The sequence below is a fragment of the Anguilla rostrata genome, chromosome 1 (genome assembly GCF_018555375.3).
Source record: "Anguilla rostrata isolate EN2019 chromosome 1, ASM1855537v3, whole genome shotgun sequence".
NCBI lineage: Eukaryota > Metazoa > Chordata > Actinopteri > Anguilliformes > Anguillidae > Anguilla > Anguilla rostrata.
The window spans coordinates 77,306,595-77,319,094 of record NC_057933.1 but is presented as its reverse complement, the minus strand read 5'-3'; the positions used below and the strand labels follow the sequence as shown (position 1 = coordinate 77,319,094).

At 51.6% G+C, this 12,500-nt stretch overlaps 2 protein-coding genes across 5 annotated transcripts in view; both read right to left on the bottom strand.

The window, feature by feature from the left end:
* Positions 1-2,768, bottom strand: part of LOC135236181 (uncharacterized) — an 8,986-nt gene extending 6,218 nt beyond the window's left edge. Inside the window, exons 1-2 of one of the 4 annotated variants that reach the window (XM_064302413.1) lie at positions 2,483-2,768; positions 1-1,416 (exon numbers count right to left, since the gene is read on the bottom strand). The exon at positions 1-1,416 is cut by the window's left edge and continues 89 nt beyond it. In XM_064302413.1, the coding sequence (XP_064158483.1) occupies positions 1-1,372 (1,372 nt within the window). In that variant the 5' untranslated portion in view covers positions 1,373-1,416; positions 2,483-2,768. Of the gene's footprint in view, positions 1,417-2,191; positions 2,379-2,482 lie in introns of those variants that run through there. The other 3 variants (XM_064302436.1, XM_064302428.1, XM_064302421.1) reach the window with 3 other exon arrangements.
* Positions 2,769-3,303: 535 nt separating this feature from the next.
* Positions 3,304-12,500, bottom strand: part of ldlrap1b (low density lipoprotein receptor adaptor protein 1b) — a 59,611-nt gene continuing 50,414 nt past the window's right edge. Inside the window, exons 8-9 of the mRNA XM_064302445.1 lie at positions 12,403-12,437; positions 3,304-5,159 (exon numbers count right to left, since the gene is read on the bottom strand). Of these exons, the coding sequence (XP_064158515.1) occupies positions 5,015-5,159; positions 12,403-12,437 (180 nt within the window). The 3' untranslated portion in view covers positions 3,304-5,014. The remainder of the gene's footprint in view (positions 5,160-12,402; positions 12,438-12,500) is intronic.

The following is a 12,500-nucleotide window of genomic DNA, read 5'->3' as shown; positions in this document are numbered from 1 at the left end:
GCTCGGCCAGCTCCACCTTCACCGTCATGCCCCGCCCCCCAGCCTCGCGGTTCCCCTCCGAAAAAGAGCCCCGCCTCAGCCAGGACTCGAACAGGGGGGCCCCCACGCTAAACCCCGCCCCCTCCCCGACACCCTCCACCCCCTGCAGCGCCCGGGCGGCCCCCGGCTGGGCCGCGTCGTCCAGAGACGACAGCAGGTTTCTGCACAGAGCGGGGCTTGGCAAGGCCCCGCCCCCGAACACAGCCACCTGCTCATGACTGGACGACGGCGGCCCCGCCCCCAGGGCCAGCGAGCTGCGCTGCAGGGGGCTGACCTCCAGGCGCTGCCCGACGCCCCCGGGCCTTCTCCTCAGCGCCTCGCGGTACGACCGCGAGAAGTAGCCCTCGTCTAAGGAGAGCGGCTCCTTCCGCCCACCCCCGCCCCTCCCTGCAGGGCTATGGGCATGGCCATCAGGGCCTTGGGCATGGCCAACAGGGCTGTGGGTGTGGCCATCAGGGCTGTGGGTGTGGACAGCAGGGCTGTGGGCGTGGACAGCAGGGCTATGGGTGTGGTCAGCAGGGCCTTGGGCGTGGCCAGCAGGGCTATGGGCGTGGTCAGCAGGGCTATGGGCGTGGCTCTGGGCGTGGCTGCTCTCGTAGAAGCTGTGGCAGCTCTCGATGAAGGCCTCGATGCCCTCGCTGTCGTCGCTGGCCCCGCTGCATATGGGGCTGAGGGACAGGATGTCCTCGATGTCGAAGTCGAAGGCGTGGTCCGCGTCCACCTCGCCCGCCGCCCGCGGGACGCCCGGGTCCGGGCTCGGGACGGGGCTCTCGGGACGGGGGAGGGCGTTCCGGGGCGGGGCTCCCTCGGACCCGGCTTCGCCGCGGGACGGCGCGCACGGAACACCCCCGCCCGCGGTGACGGGGTCCGGCCGCGAGCGAGGCGCGGCTCGCCCCGACGCCACGCCCCCGACCGCCTTCCTGATCATGCTCAGACTCCGGGCTTCCAGGGCTTTAACGGGGGACCAGGGGGGGGCCTGGCTTCTGCCCAAAGGTCCCCCGCGGGCGTCCGGGGCGCCCCCCAGGCCCGGGGTGGAGGCGCTCACAGCCAAACGCTTCCTCGGGGGGGTGCTGCCGCCCTCCTCCAGGGCCGAGTCGTCCAGGCGCCTCTTACCGCTAAGCGGCGGCGGCGGCGGCGGCCGGCTGTTGACGATCTTGATCTTCATGTTGCAGAAGGGGGCCTGCAGGCTGCGGCTGAAGCTGGGCCAGCCGTCCGCGCTCTCGCACACGATCCGGCGCGAGTAGGAGGAGAGCGACCGGAGGTGGGGTGTGGCTCGCCTCTTTTCGGGGCGGGGCACCCCGAACGCCCGAGCAGCCTGCCGTTCAGCGTCCATTTTAGTCACTAATCTAAGTTAAGTGCCAGGGTGAGGAGCCTGCCCTAAAATAGAAGGAAAGCAAAACGTAAAAGCTGACATCACTAAGACTGTGGTGCATCCAGCATAATACACATTAAGACAGAACAAAGTAACTTGGTAGATTAAGGCACAACATAGAATTTAAGACCCCCACCACCAACTAAAACTGTATATATCCACACGGGTCATTGGATTTGTTTGGGGTTTTTTTTTTTTCGTCTCGGGCAGGCCCCACGCATCTGCAAGCAACAGATTAACTTTCACCAAGATGCAGCGTTACATGCAAACTTGAGCCAGAAAAACTCGCAGCATTGGGTATTAGCATACTGGCTAGGTAGCTATGATCGCTGGCTTTCTGCATGGTGCCAAATAACCTGACGAGCTTCACTTCACTGTACATCCTACATTAACGTTTACCAGCATAAATCCTTGCTTCTGTATAAATGGCTTCAAAAAGTGACTTCAAACAGTCGGCACAAAAACTACGACCACTGCACTATTACCAACTGCCGCCAAAATTTAGCTTGATATAGGCTAGGCCAAACTGGCGAACCTAGCTGGACATATGGTGTTTTCCCCACTGAAATAAAACTACAAGTGGTCCATGCTCAAGTCAGTTCAATGTTTTCCAAGACTATGGATAAATTATCACCGTTCTATAAAGGAAAATTCAGCTTTGATACCGGTTTATGTTATTTTCCCAAGATGGCTATATTGATATGGCTAACAATTAGCTAGTTATTCGACAGCAAGAGGCGTATCATCCATTAACGTTTCTCTAGAATATATATTGCGTACTTGATTCTTTAGTTAGTCGTCGTTTAACGAATTAATCAACTGCTTGTGACAACTTTCAATGACATAAAACTGAAATCGTCAAACAACCATGTTTGCTAGCTGGACTAGCAAATCTTTGCCCGGTACGTCCACCAATACCACCCACCACCCCCCACACCGGCAAACATTTCTGAGAAAGGTGATAGCATGAGAGTTAGAAATTGCACGTAGGCTACGGGACTGAAAATCTGAAATTATAATTATAATAATAATAATCTAAATTTACCTACTACAGCTGACAAAAATACTCACCAGTATTATTGTAACTGCATTTATTTCTGAAGGAGGGGATCAACTGGCACTCATCGAGAACGGTGCAACTCCCAAGTGCATACACGATCATCATCAGAAATCATGTGATTGTCAAATTAACTTAATGTCTAAAAAAGTTTAAAGTCGAAATGTAAAAACTCGTCTTTTTCTTGTAGTTTTTTTTCTTGCGTTCAGTGGAAAGGCTACGGATGAAAGCATTGCATGAGTATTTTTGCAGATTTAATTTTTTTTTAATTGGATCGTTTTTTTTGTTGTTTTTTTTAGAAGCCTTTTGGGGTCATGCCCGGTTCATCTCATACGTCTGCATAATTAGTCGTCCCCAAATGGCTCCGATCGATTCAGAGTCGTTTGATAATGTATTCATTAATGTCTTGTAGATTAATGTCTTGGCCCGTTGAAGGCATATTATGCCACCATGGTTTTTAATTTACATCAGCCATATTCCGATTTTTACTTTGACATTGGAACTAATGAGCAGACTTGTTAAATCGGCTTTTGATCACCCAACCCTATTTGCACTTGTTTGATTTTGTGCTGAAACTTGGCATAAACTGGTTCAGCAAAAAGGTCGTATTAGTATTAGTAGCCTACTGATGCATGCTGTTTAATTACTTGAAATTGTGCCCCGTAAAGTAATAATATCATGGATAATACGGTTAAATTTACGTTGACCAAAGTTAAAAAAATCAATCAATAAATCAGATGGTACCAGTTGGTTTACGGCTTCTTTCTCTTCGCTGTAAAATAAAAAAAATCCACACCAACATCGAGAAATCACGCATCTAGAAATAAAACCACCGTTTCAGCTAATATAGGTATCTTTTATTAAATTCAATGGGAATATAACATGACACAGACAATATTATGTAATTATTTAAATTAATTCCAAATAATATGTAACAATGTCAAAAAAAGAAGAATATATTAACACTGAGTGATCTGACTTCTAGTCACAATCCACTCCGGCTCCCCGTAGGAGGAAATATGAGAAAATTCGTCAAAAACTGACGAGGAAAAAAAAAAAGAAGTAATATTAGCACGCACCCTTGTGACAGAAATCCACCAGCGGCATGGGTCAGGTAGGAAATTATGTCCCTGAAATTTTATTTAAAAAGAAGACAAAAGAAAAAAGTGCTATGGAGGAAAGGGGGGGGAAGTGTAAAAAATACATTTCCATTGAAAAATATATAAAGGGATTGTCTAGTTTGTAAGTGCATGACACTTTGCCCATTTGGTGAACGTGTACTTTCTGCTTCAAGGCATGATTAAAATCTTTGATTCCTTTTACACACCCACACCCCCACCCCCACCCCCACCCCCACTCCCACCCCCACTCCCAAAGCACGGCAGCCAGCAGCTTCTAAAATTATATTTTTTTAAAGAAATCCTGTTACAAGAGCTACAACGACCAAAGCAAGTGAAGACAAGACAGACCACCATTCCCGAGCCTATTTTGGTAATGTATTTTTCTTTTATTTTAGGCAAGGCTGAAACCAGGGGTGCTGGAATCAGTTCAACAGCATTTAGTGGGGAGGGGGGGGGGTTATAGCGACATTAAACCATTAAACCCAAAATGAATAAACCGAGCTTCCCTTTGAGGGACTAACACATCCCCTTAGTGATGCAACTCACCCGAACCCTAACCCCTTACAGGAAGAAAGTGAATTTCCCAGAGTGCAACAGGATGCATTTTGGCCAAAGTCAAACTTTTTTTTATTTTACTTCCATCTCCACCCCCACCCCCACCCCTCTCTTACGACTGCGTTTAGCTTACTTCAGAATGAAAACTCAAATGACACAAATGCCCGTGGCGGAGGAGTGCACTCCCAGAGAATAAGAAGAAGAAGACAAAGAAAAGAGCGAAGACGATGACAAGCGGAGAGGCTCGTGACGCGTGGCAAAGAGGAACGCTTCCCAGCGCCGTTTGCGCTGACGTTACAGATCCGCCTCCTTGCGCTTAACGTTGGCCGGCCGGACGCCATCTTTGGCAGAGAGGGAAAGCGGCCATTTTAACTCCTGCATGGACACAGTCTCTCTCTCCGGGTTCCCTCCGTCAGCGAGGAACGGATATCAAAACAGTGGAATAACGTGTCCAACTTAAGTAATCGAGGTGGGTGATAAATTATAATACTTTATATATATATACACACACTCACTTGCTTTTGATACACATACGAACATAGATAAAGACAACTGGAAGAACAACAAAGAAAATTAAAATTAAAAAAGAAAGAAAATAAAATGCTTGTCGACTGTAACAAGGACCAGAACTGTGATCACTGCACAACTTTAAAAAAAAAAAAGAAAAGAATAATTAAAAAAAAGAAAAAATTAACATTTTTATTGCTTTGGTATGAGAGTTCCGGAAGCACACGCCACTATGATCCTCTCAGTTGCCCTTCCAGCTAGAGCCCAGTAGGTGGGGCTTGTGGTGGGGCCTCGGAGTAAGACCGGCCCTGCGCCTCTCCCCTTCTCCTCCCGCCTCCTCTCATCTCCGTGGCAACGGCTCCCTCAGAAGCCGAGCATGTCGTCTCTGTCGCTGGCGCCGGCCTCGGCTTTGTCCCAGTCGGAGGGAGACAGGCACTCGTCCGTGTTCAAGTCCTGAGGCGTCACCCCAATGTCCAGGACCTGGGGGTTAGTGCGAGACTCAGCGAGTCTGTGTGCGTGTGTGTGTGTGTGGGGGGGGGAATGTGTGGAGGTGTGTGTGTGTGGGGGGTGGGGGGTGCATGGTGTGTGAGTGCGTGTGTGTGGAGAGGGGACAACAACAACAACAAAAAAAAGTTAATGACACGTCTGAGGACTCAAATTTTACCAACAACAATAACAACAGCATGACGACAACGATATGAGGTGACACAATGCAGCATGATGTTGGGTGAAGGTGAGAGAGAACTGTTCCCAGGCTTCTGCACTGTCACTCTACCACTCTGCCTGGACCCATCAGTACGGTAAGTTAACCACGACAACGGCGATCTCAAACTCCAGCACTGCTGGGTATCTGCAGGGTTCCACATGGTAAGTAACCGCGACAACGGCGACCTCAAACTCCAGCACTGCAGGGTTCCACACGGTAAGTAACCACGACAACGGCGATCTCAAACTCCAGCACTGCAGGGTTCCACACGGTAAGTAACCGCGACAACGGCGATCAGGAACCCCAGCCCTGCTGGGCCGCGGTGTCTGCTGCGTTCCATCGACAGCCATCTTGGACGCATCCAGTGGCATGAACCACACACCGGAGGTGTTGAAACGCAGCAGCAGACGCTGCAGCTCTGCAGATCTGAGAGTCTGAGCTCCCTGCTTTAAGCTCCAGAGCAACGTGACAGGATACGGACACGTGGACCGATCCAAATATACGCACTGAAATATTTCATGACATTACATTAAAGGCATTTAGCAGACGCTCTTATCCAGTGACTTACACAACTTTTACATGGCATTTTACACTGCAGCCATTTATACAGCTGGATATATACTGATTCAATGCAGGTTAAGTACCTTGCTCAAGAGTACAACGGCAGTGTCCTATCCAGGAATTGAACCTACGACTTTTCGGTTACGAGCCTAGTTCCTTACCCACTGTGCTACACTGCCGACCATTTCCTGCCTGAAGCAGTAAACTCCGCCCCCACTCGATCTTCAGGCACAGTCTGAGGCGCCTGATTGGATGGCCTCGGCAAGGTTGGGGGGGGTTTGTGGTCCCGATGTGGCCAGAGGAGCAACGAAGGCAGAAACTCGCCGCAAAGCGCGAATCGCGGGAAAAGCTTTCCCACAGACGGGCCGACGCATGAACGCGTGCCGAGCGGGGAGTTATTCCGCTCGCGGCACACAGGCGGGAGGCGCCTCATCCACCGGGTGCTGAACCACCGTCTGAACTGCTGCCAACCAGGTTAAAGGACGTTTAAAAAAAAAAAACAAGGTCGAGGCTTCTCACGAAAACAAACGCGTGTGTGACCTCGCACCAGGTCTGGACTTGACAGAATGTCCCATGGGTACCGGTGAACGCCACCGAGGAAGTAAACGAGAATTGGGGAACATTTTGACATTTCGACCCCCCCCGTCCCATCCACAGGGACGAGAGTACGACTCGTTCCCCCGAAGCACGTTCGGAGGACGGTGAACCTGCGGCGTCAACGGTTTTCACAGTCAGACGAGGTCAGCAACATTAAACGCACTCCTCCTGTTCTCTTTTAACCAGCAAGTAGATCCAAAAGAGGTTTAAACCACTGAGCGTTCATCCAAAAGCCGGTTAACATTTCCAGGCTACCCTCACCACAAAATTAAGCAATTTTTATTCTGTGAAATTAAGTAAACGGCACCTGCGACACAGAGTATGGTATAATCACTATTTCCCTGGCAGTGCCGTTATTGCTACCTCAGGGCATCTCCCAATCACATCTCATCATATGAAGAAAGAATCTGGAATCCTAAGCAGGTCCTTTTTCTGGCAAGTTTTTTTTGTAACTTACCCAGACAGGTAAGAGTGTTTCAGACAGGTAAGTGTTGGTTTCTAATTTAGAGCCAATCCCCTTTCCTTCAGTCATTAATATATTTCTCATCATTCTGAATCTCCATTTTTCTGTGTACGACAGACCCTGTCAGCCACCTGTTCTGTTCATTTACACCACATACAGAGCACAGGGCCTTTGAACGATGCATCTTAATGTGTTGCCACGGAGACGCAAAGGCATCACACTTCACGATATGACTATCGGATCTCTCCACCCAGTGCCAACTTCCAACGTAACAGGCGTGCAAAGAAGAAATACGTTTCACATTAATTAACGATGAATGAATGTGTGATCTATCAGCATGAAATCCGAACAGAACCTGAGTCTAGTAAACCAGTCTTTCCCTCCCGGATTGAAGAGGAAAGAGAAACGTCAGTGCGGTCCAAAAAGGGAAGAGATGTGACGATCTGCCATCACGGCAGAGGCTCTGACTAAGAGCGCTGTTCGGGGGGGGGAGAGGGATTTAATCTCCCCAGCAGCCCGACAGACACACGCACAGGATGCATGACCATCGTTAAAAGGCCCTAATGGTCCGTCAGTAATGGAGAGGTCGGCTCCTAAGTGCTCACGGTCACCCAGTGACCGCGTTCGGCGGGACCCTTCCAGGGTGACGGAGTGCTCCTCATCAGTCGCGTCCCGCCGAGGACCCCGCTCCCGAGCTCCCCTCCGAAACGCGCATCGATCGCTGGAGGAGCTGTCGGACCGCGCTTCGCGATCCCGCTACATCTTTGTTAGGGGAGACACTGACCATGAAAATATCGATCTTCGTTTTGCGGGGAAACCGGAGACGGATGAACTTCTGTCTCAACGGAACGAGCGGAGGGGAAACCAAAATGGCGGCGGTTGCTGTCGGTTGTCACCGAATCTGAGAAATCCGAGGTAATCTCTGTTCAATCTCCAACTGTCCAAGGACAGTAAGATAGGGCTGTTGGTTGCTCTATGGTTACCGCCTTATTATTATTAGAACCCAGAGGACCTCCACCAAAGAGGCACGTTGGTAACAAAAAAACAGAGCAACGCCGTTGGTCAGCATTAGAATGTTCAGTTAAGAGCATTCTGATCGCATATCTGTGATCTCGCACCTTAGAGGGTTAAATGGTCTAACTGCTTCCCAATTCCCCTGACTGGCCCTGGCAGCCTGACAGCAAACTGACGCTCGACACACACCATCTGGCCCCTTAACTCCGCTCCAGACCCTTGACTCCACCCTGGCCCCTTAGCTCCGCCCTGGCCCCTTAGCTCCGCCCCAGACTCCTAGCTCCGCCCCGGCCCCTTAGCTCCGCCCCAGACTCCTAGCTCCGCCCTGGCCCCTTAGCTCCGCCCCAGACTCCTAGCTCCGCCCTGGCCCCTTAACTCCACCCCGGACCCTTAGCCCCGCCCCGCTCCCCCGCGGTGGAAAACTGCTCGGTTCGGAAGCCACGGCGGCAAGAGAGGTGAAAATGGGTTTCGAGGTGGAGTGAAGGGGGAAAAAAAGAAGAAAAAAGATGTTGCATGTGAAAGAGTGGTGTCAGCAGCAGCTGGCAAGGAACACTGTCACATCCAGACACCTGATCCGGACCTCTATAGTCCACATGGAGAGGGGGGAACCCCTCCAAAAAACACTGCGGAGTGGGAGGACTGCACATCGCTTTCCTCACAGAGGGAGATAATTGCATATAATCGCTCACCAGCACCACCCACTGGTCAATCAGGTGCCGGCAGTCTGCTTATTTAACGTTGCATTTGAAACGTTTTCGTCTAACTCATGTCTGCAAGCTCAATATGTGAGACATACTGGAGTGACTGCCTGTGACTCCCCAATCCTCTCTGCTTCACGCCCCCCTACACTATCGCAGCGTTGGGTCAACATCCTCCCAACTCTGGGTCAATGTCCTCCCGCTGCTGGGTCAACGTCCTCCCAATGCTGGGTCAACGCCCTCCCAGCACTGGGTCAACATCCTCCTAATGCTGGGTCAACGTCCTCCCAACAATGGGTCAATCAACGCTGGGTCAACGTCCTCCCAACGATGGGTCAACGCCCTACCAGCACTGGGTCAACGTCCTCCCACTGCTGGGTCAACGTCCTCCCAACGATGGGGCAATCAACGCTGGGTCAACATCCTCCCAATGCTGGTTCAACGCCCTCCCAGCACTGGGTCAACGTCCTCCTAATGCTGGGTCAACGTCCTCCCAACAATGGGTCAATCAACGCTGGGTCAACGTCCTCCCAATGCTGGGTCAGCGTCCTCCCAACGCTGGGTCAGGCAACGCTGGGTCAGCGTCCTCCCAACGCTGGGTCAACGCTCAGGCCAGTCTCTGCTGCGTGGCAGTGTTCTGAGAGGCGTGATGGCAACACGACCCACGTCAACCACAACACGGGATGGAGGTGCCAGGGGGGTGAGGGTGGGGGTGTGGGTGGTGGTGGACGGGTGAGGGGTGAGTGGGGTGGACCGTGTTGTCATGGCAACAGGGCGTGTCAGGGACTGGGTTGTGATAGGGAAGCTCCAGACACGATAATGGGGTTACCTGTCGACGACTCAAAGCTATCCAGACTGCGGCTTTGGAAGGGAGACGCAAAGAGAGAACATGAGAGACACCCCCACCCCCAAAATCAGCAAAAAGAGCACCCCCAGTTCTTACCCACATCCCTAACCTCTACACTGCCAACCCACAAATACACCCATACACACCCCTTGGCTTCTGAGACACTACGTACAGAAACAACAGCCAGAGTTAGAGAAACCTGTGTGAACATCACAGGTCTATTCAGCGACGTGCAATACCGTAAGCGAACAGCAGATGGCGCTGCACATCTATTTAAATCAGAACGCAGCCAACCACTTGTAAGCTAAAGCTAAAACTATTTGGCATCATGATAAACATTCCTGTGGTATGCGGTGGAAACAATGCATTGAAATACAGGCATGCACAACAGACTGTATAAGACCCGAGCAATGTGGGTGAGATAGGGAAGAAAAAAAAAACAAAAACAAAAAAAACCTGCTCCCACATTGGCATTTAGCGGATAAGATTGGACACCCCTGAGACAGAGGTTCCTCAGAGTACCCCAACCACCCTCTAGGGGGCAGTCCATTCCTGGAGGGCTGATGCATACGTGTGGTCTCCTCCCCCGCCCAAAACTGATTACCCTGGTCCATTTAGCCAATTAGATAAAGACATCATCGCTGATTTAACCGTAGATAAGCTCATAATAAACGCATTGTACTCCCCAGGGATGCGAGAGCAGCCTTCAGCAGTCGTTCACAAGCTCTGTTTAAAATGTCAGAGTGTAATTGGTCGGGCTGATTAGTTCATTAAAGAGCGGGAGCTGGCGTGAATTCCCCAAACAGACCAGCCCCCCTGTGTGCCCGGTGTGAGGTCAGGCGTGGAGCAGCAGAGAGCTCCTCGTCCTGGGAGGGCTCGTTACACCCCTGATTGGCTCACAGCTGCAGAGCTTCAGGGCCACTGTGTCGCTGTGTGAGTGTGTGAGTGTGTGAGTGTGTGTGTGTGTGTGTGTGCAGGGTGTGTGACTGTGTGTGTGTGTGTGTGTGTGTGTGTGTGTGCAGGGTGTGTGACTGTGTGTGTGTGGGTGTCGTGTGTGTGACTGTGTGTACTTGTGTGTACTTGTGTGTGTGAGTATGTATTCGTTTGTGTAAGTGTGTGTGTATGTGGGTGCAGTGTGTGTGTGTGTATGTGAGAGCAGTGTGTGTGTAGTGGGTGTAGTGTGTGTGTGTGTGTAGTGTATGTGTATGTGTAAATAAGTGTGTGTGTGTGATGTGTGTGTATGAGTGTGTTTGAGTATGTATGCACGCATTGTTGTGTGTGGGTGTGTGTGTGTTGTGTGTGTGTGTGTGTGGATGTGCCATCAGGTAGGGATGAGACAGTTTGTAAGACAGCTGTGCCCGGTGCACAGGCCACACTAGTCATTCTGACAGGGCTATTTATAAACACGGGCTCCAATGATGAGCTCCATACCCCCCCCCCCTTCCCCCTGCCCCCCTGCCCCCCACCCCCCCATAGCCATCACTATAATCCTATCTGTACTTCGCCATGCATCTGAGCCAAATGCTCACAAAGTCCTCCCCCCCCCCCACTCCACCCACCTCACATTAGGAAGGGGGGGTCCAGGGCCTAAGAATCTCCTTACAGGAGACCACAGCCCCTGCTTTGGAGCAGATGTGATTTATGCTACTGGGGACACATGAAATTACCCCGAATGGCACCAGCTCACTCAGGTGTTGGGAGGGAGTTTCTCACTATTAAAATCCCATTTGGCAACCCGTCAGGGAAGGACCAGTTACCCCCCACCACATTTCTACACTAAAACTGTGTCCTGTTTACCCACATCTGATTTCGTACAGACCTTACACATTGCCTTTCTCATTCCACCACGAAGAGACACTCGTTCCCTTACATGAAAGGCCCTCTATAACTATTTCTATAATTACATCACTACACAAACACGTAAACCTCAAAGTACTCCTTTGCAGCGGACTGAAAACTGTACGGTACAGCAGGTTCTGAAACACACACAGCGTGGCGGACTGCGTTCTCAAAGCGCCGGCGGCGAACCTCGATCCAGGGTCGATGCAGCTCTTCAGATTTACGCAGCGTAGCGCTTCAGATTGTGAGTAAGCGATTAGCCGAGCGGGGACGAACGGCGAGGCCGTCGGCGGAGCGGCGGCGTCCCCTCGGCACGAGCGGCGCCTCGTTAAACTCCCCCCGCCTGCTCGTCGTAAAACGACGTTGATTTATAATTACCGCGCGCGGGGACGGAGTAACCGCGGGCGACGGAGACAGAATGACATCGCAACGGCCAATTAGGGCGAAATCGAAGGCCGATTTCTCCCCCCCCCCCGGGGGGAACGACTGTGACGTGCACGGTGGGGGGGGGGGCTTCCGTCAGCGTGGCAAAGCGTGGCGTGATCAGCGGAGTCGAACCCGTGACCTCAGAGCAGGGGGTGAGGGAGAGAGGAGGATTGTGGGAAACTGAACCTCAGTAGGAGGCAGGCAGGCCGTAGTGTTTCTGTGTACGATGCTGTGATGTGACTGCAGAAGGGTTACAAACCAGCCACCCCACAATCCTTTTCATTTCCTTTTTTTTCTGGGCGGGGGGGCGGGGGGGGTACATTAAATCACAGCCGTCATAATCTAGCCCTGGGGGGCCGCGGCGTCTGCAGGTTTCTTTTCATTTCAGCACCAGAGATTTACTCATGGCCTGGCTGAAGACTCCACACACCTCCCTCTCAAGGTCTTCATTCTCAGTTCGCCGCTGACTGAAAGGACACCACAGATATCTGCAGACCGCGCAGCCCTGCAGAACCTCAGTGTGACACCATCTCCGTGAGAGACACGGCCAATCGGACTGCAGGCTACGGACACAAACCAAGTCTAAACACTTAGACTCACCTTGAAAAGGCTTCGTCCAGACCGTCCTCCAGTTCCTGAGGGGTTAGAACACACACCCACAGTTACTGCACTTTCAAGCAGAAGGCTTCACAACTTAA